The sequence below is a fragment of the Triturus cristatus genome, chromosome 1_1, assembly GCF_964204655.1.
Source record: "Triturus cristatus chromosome 1_1, aTriCri1.1, whole genome shotgun sequence".
Classification (NCBI taxonomy): Eukaryota; Metazoa; Chordata; class Amphibia; order Caudata; family Salamandridae; genus Triturus; species Triturus cristatus.
This window is the reverse complement of record NC_140579.1, coordinates 210,946,192-210,971,015: the sequence shown is the minus strand read 5'-3', so window position 1 is coordinate 210,971,015 and position 24,824 is coordinate 210,946,192. Positions and strand designations below refer to the sequence as shown.

The window sequence follows — 24,824 nt, the reverse complement described above, 5'->3', positions numbered from 1 at the left end:
GGGCTTTACAGGATCCCTCACTCACTTAATTGGCAGCACCTAAATCCTGTCACTCTCAGAGGCATAAGTCCCTGGCTAGGCCCTACCGCCTAAAACTCCTGCGTGGATTCTCCAGCTCTGCTTTACCCCACTGGCCAACTGACTAGAAAATGTTCCCTCCCTCACTTAAGTAGCCCTAGGTCAGGTGACCTGTATCCAAGGCGGCCACACCACACCTCCCTTCTAGAAGGTTCCAGCACATTCCAGGAGCTTCCCCATTCTACCTATGGGACAAAAAAGGCAGGCTAGTGTCGCAACATTGTTGTGGGGTCCCAGCCAGCTCCTGGCAGCTAGGGTGCTACTAATGAAGACCACTCTGCAGTAGCAGGGGCCTGTGGCAGCCATTTTGGGAGAAGGGAGCACCTGCACCTTAACATTGGTTGGCAATGAAAAGGCGCCCGGAGACCTAAGTCCAACATCAAAATGAGGGTGGAAAAAATGAGGCGCGATCAAAAATAGATGGGGAGACCACCCTAGGGCTGACAGGTCCAACACGGCCACTTGGAAGTCGGTCCATACCTTTGCTGAGCATTACTGTCTGGACACAGATGCCAGGGCAGATGCTCAGGTTGGGCAGTCTTCGCTGCGAAATTTGTTCGCACCGTAGTGGTATTATTGTGTAGTCTTCCCCACCGCCGTTTTGGTGTGGGGATGGGCTTGCCATTCTAGTCACTAGATTATGACTATACACAGAGATCCCCTACTACAGAAGGAGTAGTTTCTTTTCTGTAACTCCAGTTCTGTAGTAGGGGTATCTGTTATAGTCATAAGCGCCTGCCCTCCTCCCCCGGTGGAGAGATAAATGTTAATGTAACGAATGCTACGCCTTCAAAAAGAACTGAAAGTAAAAGGGACCTGCTGTGCATTCTGGGATACTGGAAAAGTTCCGGAAAGTTTTCTTAAAGGCACAGTATCCTGTTCTGAGCCACATAATGGCAGCCTATGGGGCTTGTCTGTCCATTCCTCCCTCTCTATCATTCCAGAGGCTTTTGCTGGTAGAGGCAGGTTTTTCTCTGTGGAAAAAGCTGGGCAGGCAGTGCTGTTTGTGGATGTTGGTGGAATTTTCTAGTTGAAGTACTGGACAGTGTAGCCTGTGGATATAGGCTGCATTATCTGTCTTTGAAATTCTCTCTTAAGTGTGGATGCAGGTCTGCAAGGCTTGACAACTTAAGAGATTTATTTTTATTGCTCCGGGGTCCCCGCACATGGGCGGGACTATTCACTAGATTATGACTATAACAGAGATACCCCTACTACAGAACTGGAGTTACAGAAAAGAAACTACTCCTTTTCCATATTTCAAATAATACACCATCAGGAGAGTAAAACCTATTAGATATCTCTAACGCTTTAACATCAGATACTCGTCTAAAAGATATAAGGCAAAGTAGAGTAGCTAACTTAATGGAGAGTTGTTTTCTCGTAAGGGAAGAATTATCAGGCCAAGACGAAAAAAGCTCAAACAAGAATAACGTTCCATAATGAATCATATTTGGCCTTAGGTGGACGTTTAAGTCTTATACCTTTCATCACTCTACGAATTAGGGGGTCATTACCGATAGAGAAGTCATTTAATAAGAAATGCCCTGCAGAAATTGCTGATCTATAACAATTAACTGTTCTATAGCAAAGTCCCGATTTTAAAGAGGTCCGCTAAGTAGTTTGCTACATCAACTACAAGTGCATCCACGGGATCCATATTCCTTTCCAGGCACCAACTACACCACCTTTTCCAAGCCCCAGTGTATCTTCTCCTTGTTCCTGGATCCCAGGATTCGTCCAAAAGGTTTTTAGCCTCTCCCGAAAGGCCTGAGTATCTTCTTGAACCCCTGAAATCTTCCAGGCAAGAAGGTTCATTGTTTCTTCTAAGAGAAGAGGATGTACCTCTCCCTCTGGGCCTTGAAGGAGGTCCAAACTCCCTTGGATAAATCGTGGAGTTTCTATCGCTAACTCCATAACGCATGGGAACCATACCTCAGAACTCCAAAATAGAGTAATTAGAACAATGCGGCAACGCTCCATTCGAACTTTGAGGAGTACTCTCTGAATTAGTGCGAAAGGAGGGAAGGCATAACAACCTGGTGAGTCCCATGGTTGTAGAAGAGTCCACTGCAATTGCTAGGGGATCTGATAAAGCAAGTAAAACAGTTTAAAGAGCTTAAAAAAATATCAAGGTCATGATAGAAGAAGTTGTACTTAACTGTCCGTGGGGCAGCGAATAAAAGAGGAAGATATTTGGTTTGTATGGCACATTGGTTCGAGGCATGTGGGCTGCTGAATTCATATCTGTGCATAGATCGCCGCCTAGTGTTGGGTCCGGATGATTGCAAATTGTTGTCCTGGAAGAGTCTTCGAAGTATCACGAGATAGGTGGCTCCTCCCCTGGACTACAGTGCGCATGGGCATCCTCTCCATCCTCAGATTGTTTTTTCCCGCCATTGGGTTCGGATGTGCTATCTTAGCTCAACTTAGGAATATTCAGTTTTAGGCCAAAAGGCCTTTAGTTTTCGTCGGTACAGTTACCGTTCGGTGTCGACTGCTAGCTTTAGTGCTCCGCACCTTCTTCCAACTTTCAGACCGGTTTGGTCCGAACATCGAAGTTCGATCGACGATGGAATCGAGGACTCCATTCAAGAGGTGCCCGTTATGCCACGCGAAGTACCCTCATATCGACGTCCACCCAGTCTGCAATAAATGTCTCTCGCCGGATCACGACGAATCGAAATGCATGGCCTGTGCACGATTCTGATCTAAGACTCTGCGGAATCGACGGGCAGCGAGGCTGGAGGCGCAGCAAGCAAGGCCTGCTCCCACCAACATATTCAGCACCAAGGACGCCGAGAGCGTGGAAGAAGTAGTCTCTAGCCCCGCTTCAGAACATGATTCCCGATCGGACGACGACTATGAAGTGATCTTTCGACAAGAAGAAACAGTCGACGAGGTAGGAGACTTCGACGAGGCCGACGAAGGCAGCTCTCCTGAGGAGCTAGGCCAATCCGTCGACACGGAGGCTGAAACAGTATGTCGTCATCAGGCTCCGGTCGAGGGATCGCCTTCGGGCCTTACCCAAGATCAAACACATGGTTCTTCGGCCCCACCTTCCGGTCCGGCCTCGAACACTTTGCAAGAGCCAATATTACCGAAGACGACCGGGTTCTTAAACCCAAAACCATCCATTGCTCCAGTCCCTTCGAAAACGAAAGTGAAACTGGTGGTGGTCGGATCGAAGGCGTCAACCATCCACTGCTCCGACGCCAAAAAAAGTCGCTCCGACCGCGTACAAAGACTTCGGTGCCGAGCTCACCGCAGCGGATGCGGTTGACACCCAGAAAAGGCAAGCCCTCGGGCACCGCAAGGCACCGAGCCCTTCGGCGCCGACATCGAAGGCCATAACCTCCGCAGTTAACATGGCCGCCTCAGCTACGTCAACGTCTAGCGCAACGGCGCCGACTAAGTCCTCGACTACTTCGAATGTCGATACAGCCCTTCAGACCAGTGACCCCCTTCCTACAAAAAAGTCGGGGCTGGGCTCGACGCCTACTACTAAGGTGCCCATCAAACCACCAACTGCGTTCACTGTGCAGCAGTTCTCCGCATCTTTGCAACGCATCCGTGACCGGGCAACCCTCCACTCTATCTCTGGTCCCGACACGACCAAACCCTGTAAAGTGCACTCGGAGCCGACCAACATTACGTTTGGGTTGCCACCGCCCTCGGCACCGAAACTGTTCCAAATTCGGACACGTGTCCTCCACACACAGTCCACGACCTCTGGCCTTACAGAACAAGACTCTTCGGGGCCACAATTTATCGACGCAGACACTGGCAGGTTAATGCTCCACAAGCGCAAAATAACGCCAGTTAGGGAAGAGGAGCCCTACAAAATTCCTCATAAACGCAAACTGCCAGCGGAGCAGGAACCAGTGCTCCAGGAACACTTCCAACCCTTCCATCCTGATCCGCAGTCCTTTTCTCCTACCCCTTCCGAATCAGACGCAATACAGGACTATGGCGGGGAGGATACCATCTACCCTGGGGACGTGGATCCTGATGAGCACCTACAAGACTCGGATCAGGCATGGGATGACCCCACAGACCAAAGTGTCGCGCCACATACCCAAGATGCGCAACTCTATAACGTAAAAACGTCTCCTACAGAGGACACAGCTGCCTTTAATGCCCTCATCGAACGGGCTGCTGCTCATCATGGGGTGGAACTCCATTCTGATGCCATTGAGGAAGACTTCCTGCTTGACACTTTCGCATCTTCAGAAAGAACTGTCAAAACTCTGCCCATGTTAAAAGGGGTTCTCAAACCAGCCAAGGACATTTTCAAGGACACCACAAGAGCACGGGTGTTAAATCCCAGGATTGAAAAAAAGTACAAGCCTGCACCCGGTGACCCTAAATACATTAGAGGTCAGTTGCCATTAGACTCCATGGTGGTTGCCAATGCTCGCAAGAGAGCCCACTCACAAACGACTGGTGATGCTCCTCCCCCAGACAAGGAGTCAAAAGTACTAGAAACATCGGGCAAACGCATTGCAGCGCAAGCAGCGAACATCCTGCGCATTGCCAATACACAGGCACTCCTGGCACGTTATGACAGGTCACATTACGACACGCTAGAGTCACTGCTCCAACATCTACCAGATGAGTATAAAGAGTCAGCGGAGCTACTCATCCGAGAAGGACAACTCCTCACTAATGCATCCATAAAATGCGCCCTTGACGCAGCTGACACAGCAGCTAGGGCAATAAACACAAGCGTCATGCTACAACGCCATGCCTGGTTACGAATCTCAGGCTTCAAACCCGAGATCCAAAAAATATCCTGAACTTACCAGTTAACACAGAATACTTATTTGGCCCAGACGTTGACACTACCCTAGAAAAAATAAAGAAAGACACTGACACTGCGAAATCAATGGGGGCTCTGCAAACGCAGCAATTTCGTAGTGGCTCCTTTCGTCGCACCGGAAATAGGGGATCAACAAGGGGTATGGGGTCACAACAGCAGTATGGTAAAAGTGGCACACAAAGCACCTATGACAAAAACAGGGGTGGATATCGTGGATCCAGCACCAAAGGCAGGGGACGTGGCTATGGCAACACCAGGTCCTCTCCAAAAAAACAAACAGTGACGCCCTCTCCTTACCCCCCGACCACATAACACCTGTCGGGGGACGACTCCAGCTGTTCCTGTCCGCGTGGAAGAACATCACCACGGACAGGTGGGTCAGAGACATCATCCAGCACGGGTACTGTCTAGAACTAACTTCCACTCCACTCCACATACCACCAAAGCACCGTCCTATGTCAGCCGAGCACTTAGCTTTACTCCAGCAAGAAGTGCTTGCTATGCTCGCAAAAGGGGCAATAGAAATAGTGCCCATCGACCAGCAGGGAACAGGGGTGTACTCTCTGTACTACTTAATCCCAAAAAAGGACGGCACGCTCAGACCTATTCTAGACCTGCGACCCCTAAACCTATATATTCTGTCAGAGCATTTCCATATGCTCACCCTCCAGCAGGTTCTCCCACTACTCAGTCAGGGGGATTTCCTAGCCACACTAGACCTGAAGGATGCATACTTCCACATACCCATACACCCTTCACACAGGAAATACCTCAGGTTCACTATTCAAGGGAATCACTATCAGTTCAAAGTTCTCCCCTTCGGAGTAACAACAGCACCCAGGGTCTTTACCAAGTGCCTGGCGACAGTGGCCGCGCATCTGCGAAGACAAAACATTCACGTCTTCCCTTATCTGGACGACTGGCTAGTTCAAGCCAAGTCAGCACAACAATGTGCCGCCCACATGTCCCACACCATTCACCTTCTTCACGATCTGGGATTCTCACTAAATTACTCAAAATCACATCTCCAACCTGCCCACGTGCAACAATACTTAGGCGCCACAATCAACACTCTGGCTGCCACAGCTCAGCCTACTTTAGTGAGAATCGACAGCATGCAACTGCTGATCTCAAAATTCAAACCTCAACACTCCCTTCCTGCGCGAGTGTTCATGCAGTTGATAGGCATGATGGCCTCCTGCATCTTCATAGTCCCGCACGCGAGACTACATATGCGCCCGCTTCAGGAGTGCTTGGCACGTCAATGGAATCAGGCTCACGGGCAACTAAAAGACCTAGTGTTGGTGAGCGGTCGGGCATACAACTCTCTGCATTGGTGGAACACACAAAACCTTTGCAAGGGCCGACCGTTCCAAGAGCCTGTTCCACAAATCATACTGACAGCGGACGCGTCTCTCCAGGGATGAGGAGCGCATGTGCTCAATTACACAGTGCAGGGACTATGGACGACACAACAAAAGAAGATGCACATCAACCTTCTGGAACTGATGGCAATCTTCCTAGCCATGAAGGCATTCAAAGTACACTTGTGCAACAAGGTTGTGTTGATCCGGACGGACATGACTGCCATGTACTACATACAAAAGCAGGGAGGAACACACTCCACAATTGTCTCATCTGGCTCAGAGCATGTGGAAGTGGGCCATTCAGAGGAACATGTTCCTCATGGCGGAACACCACCCGGGCAAGGACAACCAGATGGCGGATCTGCTCAGCAGATACAGCCACCAAATGCACGAGTGGGAGCTACATCCATCAGTACTCCAACCGTACTTCCAGCAGTGGGGTCATCCAGAGATAGACCTATTTGCCACAAAGGAAAATGCAAAATGCCAAAGCTTTGCTGCCAGGTTCCCACACCCACAGTCGCAGGGCAATGCGATATGGATGAACTGGTCCAACAAATTTGCGTACGCTTTTCCCCCAGCACCATTAATACCGCTGGTGGCGCGCAAACTGAGGCAACACTCACTCACCCTTATCCTAGTTGCTCCAACGTGGGCACGCCAGCCATGGTACACCACCTTTCTGGAGCTCTCCGTGGTGCCTCAAAGACTGCGGATAAAACCAGTGCTTTTAACGCAGAACCATGGCGAGATTCAGCACCCAGATCCCCAACAACTGAACCTGGCGATCTGGCTCCTGAGGTCTTAGAGTTTGGCTACCTAAACTTACCACCTGACTGTATGACTATTATCAAAGAAGCCAGGAGGCCCACTACTAGAGCCTGCTATGCGGCCAAATGGAAAAGGTTTGGCATTTACTGCAACAACAATGACATTAACCCACTGGACGCGTCTATCCAAAACATCATATGCTACCTCTTACACCTGTACCGCTGTAATCTAGCATACAACTCAATACGCATCCATTTGACCGCAATAGCAGCCTACCTCCAAAACAGGCAGCACCTCTCCTTATTCAAAGTACCTGCCGTTAAAGCGTTCTTAGAGGGACTCAAACGAGTAATTCCCCCCAAGACACCCACCAGCACCGGTGTGGAACCTCAACTTAGTCCTCACCAGACTGATGGGTCCGCCCTTTGAACCTCTCCATTCATGTGAGATTCAATTCCTCACCTGGAAAGTGGCTTTCCTAGTGGCCATCACTTCCTTAAGGAGTTAGTGAACTCCAGGCACTAACCATTCAGGAGCCATTCATTCAGGTCCACGCAAACAGGGTTGTCCTACGCACCAACCCCAAATTCATGCCCAAAGTCATATCACAGTTCCACATTAACCAAACTATCGAACTGCCCGTTTTCTTCCAAAATCCGCAAAATGTCGCGGAAAGAATGCTCCATACACTAGATGTAAAGCGGGCTCTCATGTACTATATTGACAGGACAAAGGGTTTTAGAAAAACTAAACTCTTCGTTGCCTTCTCTCCCCAACACAAAGGCAACGCCATTTCCAAAGCAGGAATAGCCAGATGGATCGTTAAATGCATTCAGATTTGCTATCACAAAGCTAAACGCACATTAACGGTTCCCCCACGAGCCCACTCAACACGAAAGTTAGGGGCATCCATGGCTTTCCTAGGAAACATCCCTTTACACGAAATTTGTAGAGCAGCCACATGGTCCACTATACATACATTTACCAAACACTACTGCGTAGATGTACACTCAAGACAGCAGGCAGCTGTAGGACAGGCTGTTCTCAAAACTCTTTTCCAGACTGCTGCAGCTGGCACAGGTAGCCGCCGCTAGGGGAGGTACTGCTATATATTCTATGCACAGATATGAATTCAGCAGCCCACATGCCTCGAACTGATTATGCTACTTACCAGTATGCATCTGTTCTTGGCATGTAGGGCTGCTGACATTCATATCGCCCACCCTCCTCCCCGGCGCCTGTCGCGGCTGCAGCACTCAGAATTTCTGTATAGCATGGTCATCACTTCCTATATCTACTCCATCACGGCCACAATGGCGAAAAACAATCTAAGGATGGAGAGGATGCCCATGCGCACTGTAGTCCTGGGGAGGAGCCACCTATCTCGTGATACTTAGACTCTTCCAGGACAACAATGTGCAATCATCCGGACCCAACACTAGGCGGCGATCTATGCACAGATATGAATGTCAGCAGCCCTACATGTCAAGAACAGATGCATACTGGTAAGTAGCATAATCATTATGTTGATTGGAATGTTTTATTTGTGATGTAATGGTTACACTTTGAAGGGCTGCATATCTTGGGCAGCAATAAAAGTTATTGCATAATGTAGCCTCTGGTCTTGTAATAAAATAGGCCAAAGGCCTCACCTTAGTAACATATCCACGTCCTTTTGTAAAAAAAAAAAAGGACCAAACTTTGGAGAGTAGCTAATCGGCTATCACCTCGCTCTAGAACCTTCCTGGAAGGAGCTCTAATCCCTCAGATTTTCTACCGCACGTCGTGCTAAGGGAGTCTCCACTGAGCTCTGCTCAGCATTCCTTGTTTCTGCATTCCTAGTGTTTCTTGCTTCGACTTTCCATTTTTTGGGTGAAGTTCTTCAATTCCTCATGGCAGACACTGAAGAAGGGCCTTTTCAGGTCTTGTGCTTCCTGTGGGAAAAAGACTTTATGTGGACGATCAACACAAGGACTGTCTCTACTGCCTTTATCCAAACCACTCTTCAAAGGATTGTAAGGTATGTGGTACCTTCTCCTCCAAGACCCTTAAAGACCGTGAGGGGCGCCTCTTAATTTGGCTCCAGAGGCTTAAAGACAAAGATACAGCATTGTCTTCTGAGGAAAGTGAGGGCTCTTCCATCTCTTCACCGTCTTCTCAGAAAAGACCAAGGGTGGCCTCTCCGGCCCCTTCGTCGCAGCCACCTCAAAAGAAGGCGCTTAAAGTCTTCAGAGGTCCCTCCTAAGACTCTGCCAGTGATGGGTTCTCCTCAGGAAGGTCTTCATGCCTTCAAAAAGCCTTCATCTACCCCGTCGACGACGACCTCATCGGTGGCTTCAACGACGAGGAAATCTCCATCGACAGCAGTACATGTCACCTCGTCGACCACGACAGTTTCCACTTCTCTCGTCTCATTCCCTATCAACATCGACGACAACTCAATCGTCGACGGCCGGTAGGTCGGTCTCGTCAACGCTGAAAATTAAAAACACATCGACATCCAAGCTGTCGTCGACGCTGTGATCGCCGACGACTGCATCTACGTCGACAGTCGTCGAAGACTGTCCCATCAACATCATAGTCGACGAGGACTCCGTCGACGACTGCTGTCAACGAAGCCTTCATCGTCGACGACACCGTCAACGAAGCATTTAAAGTCGACGATGGCCCCGACGACGGCCTCTCAATTTACTATGATGCCGTCCACACTTCGCCGTCGACGGCTATAGATTCTGATATACAAAGTACATATGTGCACCTCAAAATCACCTTACTTGCACTAACACCGGCCCTGACCTCCCCTAGTAGGGTCCAGCTCTTGCCTCCAGCACGTCTTTTTTAGAGGAGGAAGACTCCGACGATGGCAGTATGTTCCGCACAGCGACCAGTCCATCGCAACTGCACGTTAAATACCAAGATAGCTCCGATTACGAAGATAAAGGGCAGGAAGATCAGGAGGTTTCTCCTGAGGAATACCATCCGCCTCCACCTCCCATGGTTTGTCTGCCTGCTTCCCTGGTCTCTGACTTACAGTTCCTCATTTCGGACTATAAGCGGCGGTTTCCAACGCCTGCACCATCTCAGCTTCCGGTTGTGCCTCCAACACCACGGCCACGACCTCCTCCATTGAACTTAGTCTGAGCCTGTCACATCACCACCTCATCTTTCTACAGATGAGGAAGAAGACCATGAAGAAGGGGAACTTCAAGATTCCCAATCTAATCGGGACGAGTGGGATGATTACAAACTTCTCTGTCCAGCTTCTCCCATTCCTACCACAGCTGACTCTCCTCCGGAGGACATTGGAGGCTTTCACAATATCGTGGAGACGGCGGCGCAGCGCTTTCAAATACCTATGCCCTTGCACCAACAGGATTGTTTCCTCTACGATTTTAAGGAGCCTTATAAGAAGTCTGTTAGGTCTATCCCTATTATAGACTACATATGGGAACAGGGTGTCAAGATCATGCAGAACCCTTCCTCGGTGCCTCAAGTATTGCCTCATCTGGATAAGAAATATAAAGCTCCAGATACTGCTCCGGCTTGCCTAACAGGCCATCCGAAACCGGACTCAATCATTACTCAAGCAGCTCAGCAGAAATCAAAAAATCCTTCCGCTTTGCTGACTGCTCCGCCGGGCAAAGAGGGTATGCGGCTGGACAATATTGGCAAGCGCTTCTCGTCCATGTCTGCTTTGACAGTGCGTGCATCCAATTCCTTGGCACTGTTAGGACGTTATAATCGACAGATGTGGGCAGGCATTGCTCCATACCTTGCGACTTTACCGGAAGAGTCAAAGGAAGAGGCAAAGAAGATCTTACTGGAGGGTGAGATCTGCCTCCGAAATTATAGACTGTGCAAAGGATATTGCCTCTACCGGATACCACCAACTCGCGGGCGCAGCTGTACTACGGCGCCAGGGTTGGTTGAAGGCGACTTCCTTCAGACCGGAAGTACAAACCAAAGTCTTGGACATGCCATACGATGGCCAGCTTCTTTTTGGGACACACATAGATGAAGCTTTGCAAGGTATTAAAAAGGATACCGACACGGCTAGGGCTTTGGTTACCCTGCAATTCCCCGATCTTCCTTCTCTTCCAGTCAGCAATATCGGCCACAGTACCAGCAACGTCAACAGCACATCACCTACACTAAATCTTCCTTTCATGGCAAAGGAGGGCGACAAAGACACTGCTCGGCGACAATGACTTCCCACTACCCCCGGTCTCCAACTCCTCTCTGCCCTCCAAAGTTGGAGGAAGAATTTCCCACTTTCTGACAAATTGGAAACAAATCACTACGGACCGTTGGGTCCTGCAATTGGTTCAATTCGGACATTCTCTAGAATTCATCCAAATTCCTCCCCGACCTATGCTTCACAAAAATGTGCATGTTCTACTCCTGGAGGTGGCACTTATGCCCCAGAAGGGAGCTATTGAGAGGGTTCCCCCACGTAAAAAGGGAAAGGGATGTTACTCCCGCTTTTTCCTCATACGCAAAAAGGAGAAAAAATGGAGACCGATATTGGACTTAAGAAATCTAAACAAGTTCCTGATAAAACAGTCGTTTCGTATGGTCACCATTCAGGAAGTACTACAACTTCTCAATACGGACGACTACATGGTGTCTTTAGACCTTCAGGACGCCTATTTTCATATCCCGATCCACCGCAACACATTTCTGAGATTCACGGTGGCGGGCAGGCATTACCAATTTTGTGTCCAGCCGTTTGGACTCAAATCAGCGCCACACATTTTTACCAAATGTCTTTCTCCGGTTGCTGCATACCTACAACAACAACACCAAGTCTTTCCGTATCTGGACGACTGGCTCGTCAAAGCACCCTCTCTAGGAGCGTCCAGGTCTTCCAGCGCCTGTCTGAGGCTTTTCGATTGTTTGGGGCTGACTATCAATCAGGACAAGTCCGTACTTCAACCTTCACAGCGCATAAGTTTCCTGGGTGCTACCCTTGACACGATACAAAGGAAGGCGTTTCTGTCTCAGGAGCGCAAAGACAAACTTCTTTCCTTGGCGCTTCGCATACGTTCCAAGAAGACTTTCTGTGCGCCTCTTCAAATCCCTGCTCAGGATGATGTCCTCCTGCATCCTGCTAGTGCCGCACTGTCGCCTTCACATGCGACCTCTTCAAGAAGCGCTGTCAGCTCAATGGGTCCAATGTACGGGGTCCTTTGTCATCCAGGTGACCCCTCTGATGAAAACTGCTCTAAGGTGGTGGATGTGCCCTCAGAACCTTTCTCAAGGCTTGCCTTTCTTGCTTCCTGCTTCTCCACATATCACCACGGACGCATTTCTGGAGCGCTGGGGAGCTTTCCTTCAAGAACTACAGATAAGCGGCAAATGGTCCCTTTCCGAAAGGAAACTCCACGTAAATCTTTTGGAGCTCCGAGCAGTATATCTCGCTCTTTTGGCATTCCTTCCACGAACAAGGAACTCTCTAGTGCTTGTACGAACCGACAATGCACTATTTGAACAAGCAGGGTGGGACTCCTTCTCTGACACTCTCTCACGAGTCGCAAAAAATCTGGAACTGGTTGCTCCTTCACAACATCTCTCTTCGAGCAGAGTATGTTCCAGGGACCCACAACATGCTGGCTGACTCTTTGAGCAGGCAGCATGTCACGAGTGGGAGTTGAGTCAGCGGACCCTCAACCGCATATTCTCTCGATGGGGCACCCCTCTTCTGGACCTCTTAGCCACCCAGCAGAACGCCAAATGCCAACACTTTGCAAGCTGGCATCCCCAGAAACGGTCTCTAGGGAATGCATTTTCGATCGATGGTGCAACGTCTTTGCATACGCTTTTCCACCAATTCCCCTGATTCCCAGGGTGCTCCGGAAATTGAAAGCGGAACCTTGCAAGCTCATCTTGATGGCTCCAGCTTGGCCACGCCAACATTGGTTCAGAGCTTCACCTTCTCTCTCTGGAACCGCCGTTCAGGTTGAAACAGTTTCCTTCTCTCCTCACTATCAACCACCATCAAGTCCAGCATCCGGATCCGGCATCTCTCAAATTATCAGCCTGGCTCCTGAGTTCAGAAAGTTCCAGGGTCCAGACATCCCTCTGGACTGTAGAGAAGTTCTAGCTCGGGCCCGAGCAGATAGTACCACCAAAACATATTCCTTAAAATGGAAGAGGTTTTGTATCTAGTGTAAGTCAAACAAAATACACCCTCTTTCATCCTATCCGGAGCAAATACTGCCTTACCTTCTTCATCTGGCAAAATCTGGTCTCGCTCATGCCTCCATTAAAGTCCACTTGACAGCAATACACGTTTCAGGAGATCCTCCGCAGGTCCTTCTCTTTGGTCTCATCGGCTCATTAAACAATTCCTTAAAGGCCTGTTTAGAACATTCCCTCCGGTAAAAACGTTACCTCCTGCTTGGCAACAACACTGTTCTGGCTCAACTTATGAAACACCCTTTTGAGCCAATACACAGAGCGGATCTCAAGTATCTCTGCTGGAAAACAGCGCTCCTAGCCCTTACCTCGGCATGGCGAGTGGGGGAACTCCATGCTTTCTCAATCCAAGACCCGTTCCTCCAGTTCAAACACGACAGGGTCATACTTCGTACAAATCCGAAGTTTATCCGTAAAGATCCCTCAAGTTTCTATCTCAATGAGCCTATTGTGTTGCGCTCCTTCTTTCCACATCCTCAAACAGTGGCAGAAAAAAAAACCTGCATTCCTTAGATCTTAAACGCTGCCTAAAATTCTACATCGACAGAACGAAAACATTTCGCATATTTAACCAACTCTTTGTGGTGTACAGTCGGTCTAGGAAAGGTCTTCCACTCACTAAACAAAGTATCTCACACTGGATTTCCGCAGCCATTTCTTTTTGTCACCAGCAAGCAGGGCAACCCCTGCTCTTCACAGTTTGAGCCCTTTCCACGAGGGCCATGTCTACTTCCATGGTACTTTTTGCAGGAGTGCCCATTGTGGACATTTGCAGAGCGGCTACATGGAAGACGCCGCATACATTTACCAAGCATTACTGTCAGGATACTGAACTCATGAAAGACGCTGCAGTGGGTCAAGCGGTGCTCCGTCATCTATTTCATTAGAGGTGAGTGTGAGAAGTTGGCCTGGTATATGATGTTCACTAGTTAAAGTGACCACCTTGTACCATGCCAAGCAACCCTTATGGTGTGGTTGTAAGTCAACCTTTTCGGACTAGCTGCCCTAGTGGTAGCGTAGGCTAAGCAGTCTTTGAGGCTAAACTCGTGAAGCGTGTTAAGCCAGCTGTTTTACCAAATGCAACCCCCTTTTATACCAATGAAAGGACACCACACAGATATATATTCAAAATATATGTATTTATTTCTCAAAGTAACCCCTAGTCTCTTTATGAGCACAGGAGCACAAATCGTCAAACAAGATTACAGTAGAATACACAGAAGTTGCACTTTATATGAATAGGCCCTGGTGGCCGCTCAAACCATATACTAAAATAGTGGTATAAGTACCACGAACAGAAAAGGGAAAAGGCCTAGGGCCTCTAGAATCGCTGGGCCTACAAGGAGCTAACTTCAGTTAGTGACCAGGAGGTCCACGGGTGGCGTGTGCAGAGCAAATAGTCACCCGCGTACTCCCATAGGTTTCAATGGGTGCGTAAAAAGTACAAAGTTACTGCAAAGAGGATCTTCCGGATGGACTAGGAACTCAAGATTTGGAACACAGGCACTAGAGATGTAATACTACACTTGGGCACAGGAGTGCCAGCTTTACCTCACCCACAGGAAGCGGGTGCATAGGCCTCGAAGTGCGTCGGGTTTCTTCGATCTGTTCCGTGGAGCCTGTGGACAAAGATGCTGCAGGCGGTCGGTCCGGGAGAGATGCGGTGGATCCAAGAGTGGATCGGAGTTATAGAAGACCTGTAAGCAGAGGGGACAGTGTTCAGTCACTAGCCGGTGACCAGCGTGGCACCAGGTGGGTACCAGGCAATGTCGGGTGCAAACAGGAAAAAAGGTGTAGCTTGTCTCTGCAGCCACGTGGTCCCTGGAGGTCGACTACGTCCAGGAGTCGGTTCACGAGCTGTCCCACGCAGGCTCTCGCTGTCGGCGGTGTCGGCGACTTGATCGAAGCAAACAAGCCTTGGCAAGCGGGCCAGCAACCGGTTAGGCGCGTCGAGTGGCAAAATGCAGAAGGGCACCACGCAGATCGTGGAGATGCTGGAGGGCTCACCTTTGGTGCAGATGCTGCTCGAGGGTTGGGCTCCTCAGATCCCAAAGCACAACTTGGAGGGAGCCTCGGTTGTTGCGCTTGCAGCTTGTCGTCGTCGTTCCAAGATGGCTGGCTCCACGTGTCTCGGTGCCTCCACGGGTCTCCTCTTTTCAGGGACTGTGGATCGGGCGGTGAGAGGTCTGGAGGTCCAGGTCTTGTCAGTCTCTAGGCTCGGGCTCCGGCGGGAGGCGGCGGCAAAGCAGACGTTGATTCGCTGGATGGTGCTTGCGTTAGCAAGGTGGTCACTCCCTGACCACAGGGGAGATTTCCTTCAGTCTTCTGTGCAGCAGAATGTCGAAGTTCCCGTCTTCTTCTTAGTTTCAAGTTGATTCCAGGATGTCTGAAGTCTTAGGACACAGCTCCTACCTTTAAGCGGATTCTAGGGGCCGGACTACCTGCTAGGTCCCTCCCTATGGGTGGGACCAGGAAGGGGGGTGGTTACACCCCCAATCCTTTGTCCAGCTCGCCCCAGGCCCGGGACCTGTGTGCCCCAGGACCGGTTTGAACTGGCATATGCACCGAGGCTCCTTGTGAGCCACAGGCATGTCTGGTTTCTTTCAAGCCCTACCTGACCAATACACAAAATCCTGTCTGGGGTGGTGCATGCACCTCCCCTGGCAGGAAACCCTTTGTCCACACCTCCCAAGCTGGAAGGACTCCCAGCAGCAGGAGGGCAGACTTGTGTCTGTGGTGGCAGCATCCATTTTGTGGAGCTGAGGCTATGTCTGATTTTACCCGGGTTTCAGGTACTGTACATGTCGTGTCCCTCTAGAAGGGTGGAATGCTAACCCCGTCGCCAGAATTGGCGAGGGGTTAGTATTCCAATTCGTATGACACCTTACTCGACATGTTTTGATAAAGCCAAACCAAAGATAGCATTTAACCGCGAGGTTCATAATGCACTTAAGAGTATATGGTATGACGATATCTGGAAACAGTAGAAGGAAGTTGTTCCGACCACTGCAGACAGGCTCAGCTCATGCCAGAGCACCATCTCACATGGAACCAAGCACTCTGCCTTCAGGATTGTTAAGGCCTGCCATAGGAGTGACTTATTGGTTAACATGTGTCCCATCTAAGGTTAGGTATAGGTATCCTACACCTAAGTAAGAGGTGGTTACACCAACTTACCCCAGCTGAGTGATCAGCCAGTTGTGTCAGATTGTTAGGCCAAGCCTGGGGTGGCATAATACATGCTTCAGCCCCTGGCAGGCCTTGGGTACACCAATGCCCTGGGTACCTAGTGTACACTGGTACAGGGGCTGACAGGGTGATCGACTTCCAATTGGTTATGCACCTAGGGTGCATAGTGTAAATTTAGTAGAGAGAACAGCAGGCTGGGGGTCTGATTGGCAGGCCCACAGCCTCAATATGTCAAAAACCATTGAAGCAAAAAGCAAAAATTTGGGGTGACCATAGGATAGCAGACCCTACTCTCCTACAGTGAGCCCTTCCTTTCATCCCACCATCCTTTTCTCTATACGCACATTTCTCTATTATGTTTTATACCTCTATGTCATGGCTTTTTGGTACTTTCTATTTTCACATTGGAATATCTGTGAATTTATATATATTATACCTTTCGAAATGTGCTTCTCATTGCTTACTATTCTGATTCAGGCATGTGAATCGATGAAAGATACCCTAATACTGGATAAGGAACGCGTTACTTACCTGTAACTGCGGTTATCCAGTATTGGTATCTATCATAATTCACATGCAACCCACCCACCTCCCCTGGAAGGACTCTCTTGGATCTCTCAATGATAAAACTACTTAGCACAGTGCTTACGAAAATCTGAGGGACTAGAGCTCCTTCCAGGAAGGTTCTAGAGGGTGGTGATAGCTAATTGGCTACTCTCCAAAGTTTGGTCCTTTTTTTACAAAAGGACGTGGATATGTTACTACGGTGAGGCCTTTGGCCTATTACTCTATATGTCTACTGAGACATTACTTTATTTATGTACCGGGGACTCCCATCCCGACGACGGGGAATGATTCAGGCATGTGAATCTATGAAAGATACCAATACTGGATAACCGCAGTTACAGCTAAGTAACGAGTTCCTTACATACTCTAAGCTAGGCTGCTGCAAAATGATGCAGTGAATGAGATGAAACAAGTTCTTACAAAATATTATTTTTAGTAATAAGTAATCAAACTGTATCTAATGCAGACATTTTTGTAAGTGTCTCCACTATTCCAGATCCCAGCTGATAACTCCTTTACATTACATCTTAAAAAGAATAGATCTTTGCCACCATAAAGCTTTAAGCAGATCCACTGGAATTATTCAGCTGAAAAGGACAACATTATGCGGCAGGTTTGACTAAATTATGCAGCAAGAAAGAGTAAATTATGTGGCACAATGCACCACATTTTGTGGTTAGCATTACTTCATTATTTTGTCATTTTAACTCAAGGTAACTCTGTCAGGGGAAATATTTCACCTGATTTGTACCAGATTAACACCCAAATACAGCAGTAAGCAACTACAAGATTACCAGTCAGTCTTTGCAAAGGGCCTTCCACTGCTCCGGAACACTTTGTCACGCTTTGAGTAACTTTTATTCCGTTTGAGTCAGAATCAAGTTTTTTTGGTTGAAATCTGCAGATTATGTAGCAAATGCAGTAAACTGATAATTATGTGGAAAATGCTGCTGCTGCAGAAACTCATAATTCCAGTGGCCCTGCCTTTAAGTGACTCAATCAATTAATGGCTGGTAAGAAGGTTGGTCTCTTTTTTAACTTTCTGCACTACCACCACACCCTTCACTTTCAGAGGCATATCAAAGTCAGTATTAACCATTCAGGGGCATTGTGAAAGCGGAGTCCATGGGGTGGCAGGTAGAAGGCCAGCAGGGTAGCATTCAGATGCAGAGCCCTAATCCTCTTGACCCCTGGGGCCTCACAGTAATGGTCTAGAAGACCGAGGAAAGGAGTGAGATTCATAGATATTGTCAAAGAGAAGGCCTAGAATAGGGAGCACTGTATGCGGACTCATTTTTTTGTTTACAAATGGCCAGAGACAGCTTCTTCAGAGAGATACCCCAAAGAAGGGGACAACATAGCTGTTTTTTTTTTTAAAAGGACATTCATTAGTGAAGCTGGTACTGCTGCCAAGTGTGTAAGTGGCCACTGCTGGTTATCATAAAGGAGCAGACGCAGCAGTTCTGGGGCTCAGGGATTTGGAGGGCCCACGGCATCACAATTATGACTGTACCTTTAAAAAGGGCATCGGAGTTTATTGTACTTTCAAGCATTAGGACAGAGGTGATGATCCATCATGGTGGGAAAGAGCTAAAAGATGCAGATGAGATAGCCTGCTACTCAGGACTGCGTTATCATTAGTGCAGCAGGTATAGTTGCATTGGGGTCAAAGAGTGTGAGGTGCTCACAACTCCCCAATTATGGGGAGCAGTTTGTTTGGGATATCTGTTTTTGTTTGATGCATTTGCTGTTTTATAAGTAATATTTGCTGCGGTTCATAAGCTATAGAAAAAGTATTCCTGAAATCATGTCATAAGCCCCGCTCCCTGCACGCAGCCATGTCCCTCCCGCTCCCCCATTCCTTGCCATAAAGTTTAGGAGGGGGGCCCGACCTCAAAACATTTTGCTTAGGGGGGGCTGAGAGTAAAAAAGTTTGAAGACCTCTGCTTTAAAGAGTACTCAGAGAAGGCATCGAAACTTTTTCAATGTATTTTTAATATATTGTATTGTAACATACATAAAACATTTCATCACTTAAAGTGGCCACGAAGTGCTCGATTTGCTTGGGTTCCTGGTTCCCTTTCAGGGAGATAATTAATAGGCTGTTTTTTTGTCTCAGGGAGGTGGCAAGCGAGGTGTGTGATGCTCAAAGACATGATACAAACCAGACACAGCATTGCTGGAAAGTCAGGAGACCGCTACACAGAGCATGAGATAGCAGAAACAAAATTATCAGAAAATGTACTTATTTAATGTACACTTTTTTCGGGGAACGAGCATCTGGACAAGGAGTCCTCTACATAGAACAGAAGGCACTGTATAAAGGTAAGTGGGAGATAGTGCACATAAGCAGTCACTCTGCGCGGCAGTGAGACCCCCAGATGAGAATATGGGACGGACAGGTCATGTTCCAGGACACGCTCTATTCTAAGGTAGCTAGAGTGGTGTGAGGCAAAAGAGGGCATCAGTTTAGGGTCATGCCTCGGGACGTCTTGAGCAAGAGGAGGCTTAACACACGCAAGTCATGTTCTAGCATACTCCACCCCGAGTTTTAGGGAGTGGAGACATCTAGTAGTAAATTTATACTTGGAAATGATGACAAGGTAAGTGTAAATTTACTTCTATGTGTAGTAGTCGGTTTTCACGTGAATAAATCTACATGTGTACATTTATATTTGGGAATAGGCAGTAGTGTTGGGTTTGAGAGTGAATGGGTAGGCTGTAGGTATGTATAAAGAGACTGAGAGAAGCAGGGAAGGCCAGGTCATGGGCTGGCTTAATGACTGAGCAGAGAAGTGTCGAGTGGCTCTGGATAGCACTGAGATCCTGCCACCTTACACCAGTGTGATGGGGCTTTGGTGACTTGTGGGATGTCGAAAGAGTGTACTTGCTGTCCTTCTAGGCTTGCTTGATGGCGTCAGCAGAGTATTGTGATGCGGCAATGAAGATGTTGTCAGAGTGGTCTCGCTGGCTCAGCAGGGCCTAAAGTGAAAGATTTCCCTTCTATTCCGCCACACCATAAGCTAAATATAAGTTTAGACACCGGGCTTGTGATAGTTTGATCCTCTAAAGTGTCAGCGTTGACCAGGTGCAATGTTTAGAATGTTAGTCATTAGGCCAAAAAGGTTTTTGATCCTTAAATATGCATTATGTCTGGACCAGTCCAGAAGATTGTTTGTGTCCCTCCATGGTGCTAAGCCCTTGCTGAATATACTCTTCTCCTCTTCCTTCAGGCTGGACTCGGAAGGACTAGACCTCTTGACCTGCCTCCTGCTGGTGAGTGAACCCAACGCACCTGGGCACAGGGGCATCTTTCTGAGGAACCAGCTGCAGACTTCATGCCACCCTCAGGGCCACAGGAGCGATAGAAGACGAGGCTTGCAATAACCTTTTGCAGAATTAGCTCCATACATAAAAATATGCATTGGTTAAGGCAAAAGACCCGGCTTTATTGTGCTTGCTTATGGAAACTGCATTAGAGTATATCTGGTTTGTATGGGATAGCTCATTAAAGCCAGACAACATAGCGCTGGCAGGAGCAAAACAACAGGAAATAAACAAACAGTAATTCAATAGGAAAGACACATGGGAAAGAAACAGACGGAGAAAACAAAGGGAATATTCATATGGGAAAAACAATAGGAAATAGACATAATTGGAATGTCAATTGTAAAAAAAGAGAAGGGAAAGAGCAATGGAGAAGACCAAACCTGACCACAACTTTCAAAAAATCATGATGCAGTTAAAAAATACAAAAGAAAAATGACATGTACAGTGCATTATATAATAAATAATTTAATGAATGATGATTCTGTGTACTTTTGAGATGTAAAACAGTTCCCCATGCAATGTACTGCAAGCATTCTACTGGAGGTGGAATAATACACTAAACAGTCAATACCGTGACGTGAGAGCAACCATTGCAACTTTAGCATGCAAGCAGGTTGTAGTTTAGCGGAAATATTGTTTTCTCTTTTTGACTTGCTGAAATTGAGAAAAAATCTTGGGAGTTGACAAATCTGTGATTTCATTTGTAAATTTGAGAGAACATCAAAACTTGCTGTCTTTTTCCAGGTAAATATGTATTACCTGGTGATTGTTATTTTAAAGGGACTTTTAAAATGCAGGCACCCGGTAGGTTCTTGCCACTAAAGAACTCTGAAGCCTGCGAGCAATGTCTCCACCAGCTGGATACACGTCTAAGTGAAGACCTACCCAAAGAAGTTTAATATTATCAAGATGATACTTTACTGTCGTCATCCCTACGGAACATATAACTTAACTATTTTTGCAATAATTTCCATCATTTTCTTTTTTGATGACAAAGTAGTATCTCCTTGAACTTGAAAAGTTTGGCCAACATTTTCAGTGCACGTAAACTTTCCAATGATACAACGAAAATCTACTAGCGCATACCTAGGGACGTGGCACTGAGGCTGTTCTTTTGTGCTTTAGACATAGATTTTAACGAGATCCTCTTGTATACAGGCAGATCTAACAGTGAATTTAGAACAGCAGAAACCAAGTCTCTTTACTGCAGGCCAGAAACTGGTCTTGCTTTGACCTTTTTGAGTGAGTCTGAAGTGGCTCAGTGCTTTTTCAGAAGCCCCACAATACAGCTTGGATTAGACGAAAGCATTTGCCCCTAAATGTACTGATCTGGAGTCGGGGACAGCAGCGTGTGTTACAAAATTGAACATGGATTGAAGAGGTCAATATAACATGGCCTCTTAGCACATGGCCAGCATAGACTGGACTCCAGCTTTATGCCTAGATTCCTTATCGATTTTACAAGAATAGAGCAAGGGCCAACTGCGCCTGGCCACTGTGCCAGTCCAAAGGTCAAATAACCATAATGGTGGCAACACTCTTGCCAGCCAATTCTCTGTTCTGATCGAGTTCCACTTTAAGAAATTTGTCAAAATGCTTATTGCAATCATTGTAAGTTTTCAGCATATAATGTTGAGGCAGTGTTAACTGTACTATCTTTTAAACCAAATAGGACCTATGTGACAAAGAGAAAAGTGCATGATAGGAGTGAAGTATAGTCTGCACGGCTGCATATAATAATTAAACGGCAGCATCACCAAAGGAGAACCTTGAGGTGTCTCCCAGATGGCAGTTACCGAAGGGACTTCCGAGGACATCAAGAGATCGAACAAAATCAGTGCACCAATGAAACTGTTCAAATTCCCAATAATGTTTGACGTTCCTAATCAGTATATATTTTTTTTAGGAATTTGTATTAAGTGAGACATACGTTTAAACAGTAAATAAAATACCAGCAGTTATTTCAGTATTATATATTCAGATGAACCAGCATGGATTAATTTAAGACCACTGTTGTGAAGACAACTGGAGGCGGAAGAAGAGGTGATATATAGACTAGGGAGTCAATCCACTTTTTAACTTCCCAAATAACTTTCATACATTTAAATAAAATTTAGCTTTGTCTTTAAAAACTCCTAAAATAACAACAGATTTTTACCTTTCTAGATTGTTCAAAAATACTAATTTTTCAGCTCTGTAATGACACCACAACTCTCTGCAAGATCTATTGTTTGAAAAAAACAAATATATATATATATGGCTTTGGTCAGCCTCCTTTAAACTTGGTTCAGCCACTTTCACTGTGTTTGAGGCAATGTCAGCCACATCTTACATAAGCCCAGCAATGCCCTTGCGAATATGCGGCATATTAGCATGCAGTGAAACAACACAACCTCACACTTGGTTCGGTTGTGGGCAAAGACCCCAAGGGATCTTCAGCCCGTTTAATATTAGCTTGGCTACAGTCCTGGATGCTGAGAGCACAAAATTCTCTGAGTCGCCGACTGGGGGCTGGATTCGTCCAAAGACCATACGTCTGGCTCTTGGAGTAGGTGCTTGGCTCTGTCCCCGCCGGGCTGTCCAGGACAGTGTCCCCACCGGAGGCCCAGATGAGCTGGGATTCATTCTGGATCGCCCAATCTACTTTGGTCGGGGCATGGCCTTCCTCACTCCAATTTGGGAAGGGAGATGGAACGATGGTCTTGTTGTCTTCACCATCGGCGTCCATGTCTGTGCCCTGACAAGATGAAGACCAACCACCTTTTTGAACCACAAGATGTTCTGAGTAACTACTCGAGCCCCCAGTCGGGTGGAGGCCATTGTTCCATTGACGGTAATGACCTTCCACACCTCAGGCTCGTAGGGTGTCCTGAATTTCCAGCCTGGACCCCTGTCCTTGACAACCATGTAGTCGCCTATCTGCAGTGAGGTCTTTTGGTTGGTGATCTCTCTCCTGGCCTGAGTGGCCTCACAGTCAAGCTTGGTGGGGCACCAGCCGAGACTTTCCAGGATGTTGTCGCACTGGGGTTCCGGAACAGGAGGTGGGCCGAGACGCTGTTGGTAGTGCAGTGCAGGGTTTGGTGGTAGCCATTGAGGAACTGGACAACTCTTCACATTTTCCCCCTTCTCTACTCCGATCTGGAGTGCTTGTTTGAGGGTCTGCATAAAACGTTCCACCTCCCTGTTGGCTTGGGGCCACTGCACTGTGATTTTCCAATGTTGGATGGCATGGGAGGTGAGAGAATCCTGGAACTCCCTGCCATGGAACGGGGTCCCTTGTCTGACTTTACTTCATCCGTCAGGCCCAGCATCGCAAACGTTTTCTCAAGTACAGCCTTGACTTGGGGAAATGCCATGGATGAAACTACTTCCACTACAGGGAACTTTGAGTGGGAGTCAATTATGACGACCGTGTTGCGACCATCTGGGAATCACCCAAAATCAACGCTGACCTTTGACCAGGGCTCACGACTGGGTTCTTCGGCCGTGACTGACACCAGCACAGGATTCCAATCTCCCCCCCCCCCCCCCCTCCCCCGGGGAAGGTGCACAAATGGCACTGGCATATGGTCTTATCAACCAGGGTATCCATCCCCTGGCACCACAGTTTGCTGCGGAGCTGCGCCTCACCACCCCTTGGTGCCCCAGATGGACAAGTTCAACAACTCTGTTCCACAGGTCCCTCAGGACTATGATCAGCTGGCCCGCAGCACGATTCCATGGGGGGCTGCACCAAACTCCTCCAGTGTCAGCGCTTTGGGACATGTCTTCCTAGGTGATCATTCTGTAAATTCCTCTGTGTGCCTCACCTCGGCGGAGCTGTAGTGCATCGCCAGGGAGCAGGTGACGCAACAGGTAGTCAGCTGGGTTGTTGGCACCCGAGCGATATGTGACATCAAACCAGTAGGCTGGGAGCTGCACTGCCCATCTTTCTATCCTGGGGGGGCAGGCATGTGGTCCAAGTGAACAAAGGGAATGAGTGGCTTGTGGTCTGTCACTACCCTGAACTTGTGGCCTTAGAGGTGAAAATGCTGACAGGCCCATTTGATGGCGGCAACCTCCCTTTCGATTTGAGTGTACCTAACCTCCGTGTCCGATAGCACTCTGCTCACATACGCCACTGGTAGCCAAGCTTTGTTGGTGTTCTCTTGCAGGAGGCTAGCCCGAGCTGACCGGACTTTCATTGATTAGTTCTGTGTGCCTCCCGAGGTAGAAGTAGGGCATTGTGGTCTTATCCATGATGGCGTCCTTGATAGCATGGAGAGCCGCGTTGGCATGTGGGCCCTATTCCCACGGTGCACCTCTGCATGTGAGGGACTTCAGAGGCTGACAGAGAAGACAGGTTTGGTAGAAAACGACCGCAGTAGGTGGCCATCCCGTGGAAATTGTGAACATCCATCAGGGTAGTGGGGACTTGCGCCATTTGGTTGTCGACGGCGTTCTTTGGGTCCACCCTTAGCCCTTCGCAAGAGAACACTTACCCCCAAAACTCTATGGATTCT

The 24,824-nt window shown here is 48.0% G+C and overlaps 1 protein-coding gene across 7 annotated transcripts in view; it reads left to right on the top strand.

Annotated features, from left to right (window-relative positions):
• CDK18 (cyclin dependent kinase 18) overlaps positions 1–24,824 on the top strand; it is a 1,155,230-nt gene that overhangs the window by 504,630 nt on the left and 625,776 nt on the right. For all 7 annotated transcript variants that reach the window (XM_085624142.1, XM_085624143.1, XM_085624144.1 and 4 more), the window contains one exon: positions 20,226–20,268. In XM_085624142.1, coding sequence (XP_085480268.1) covers positions 20,226–20,268 — 43 coding nt within the window. The remainder of the gene's footprint in view (positions 1–20,225; positions 20,269–24,824) is intronic.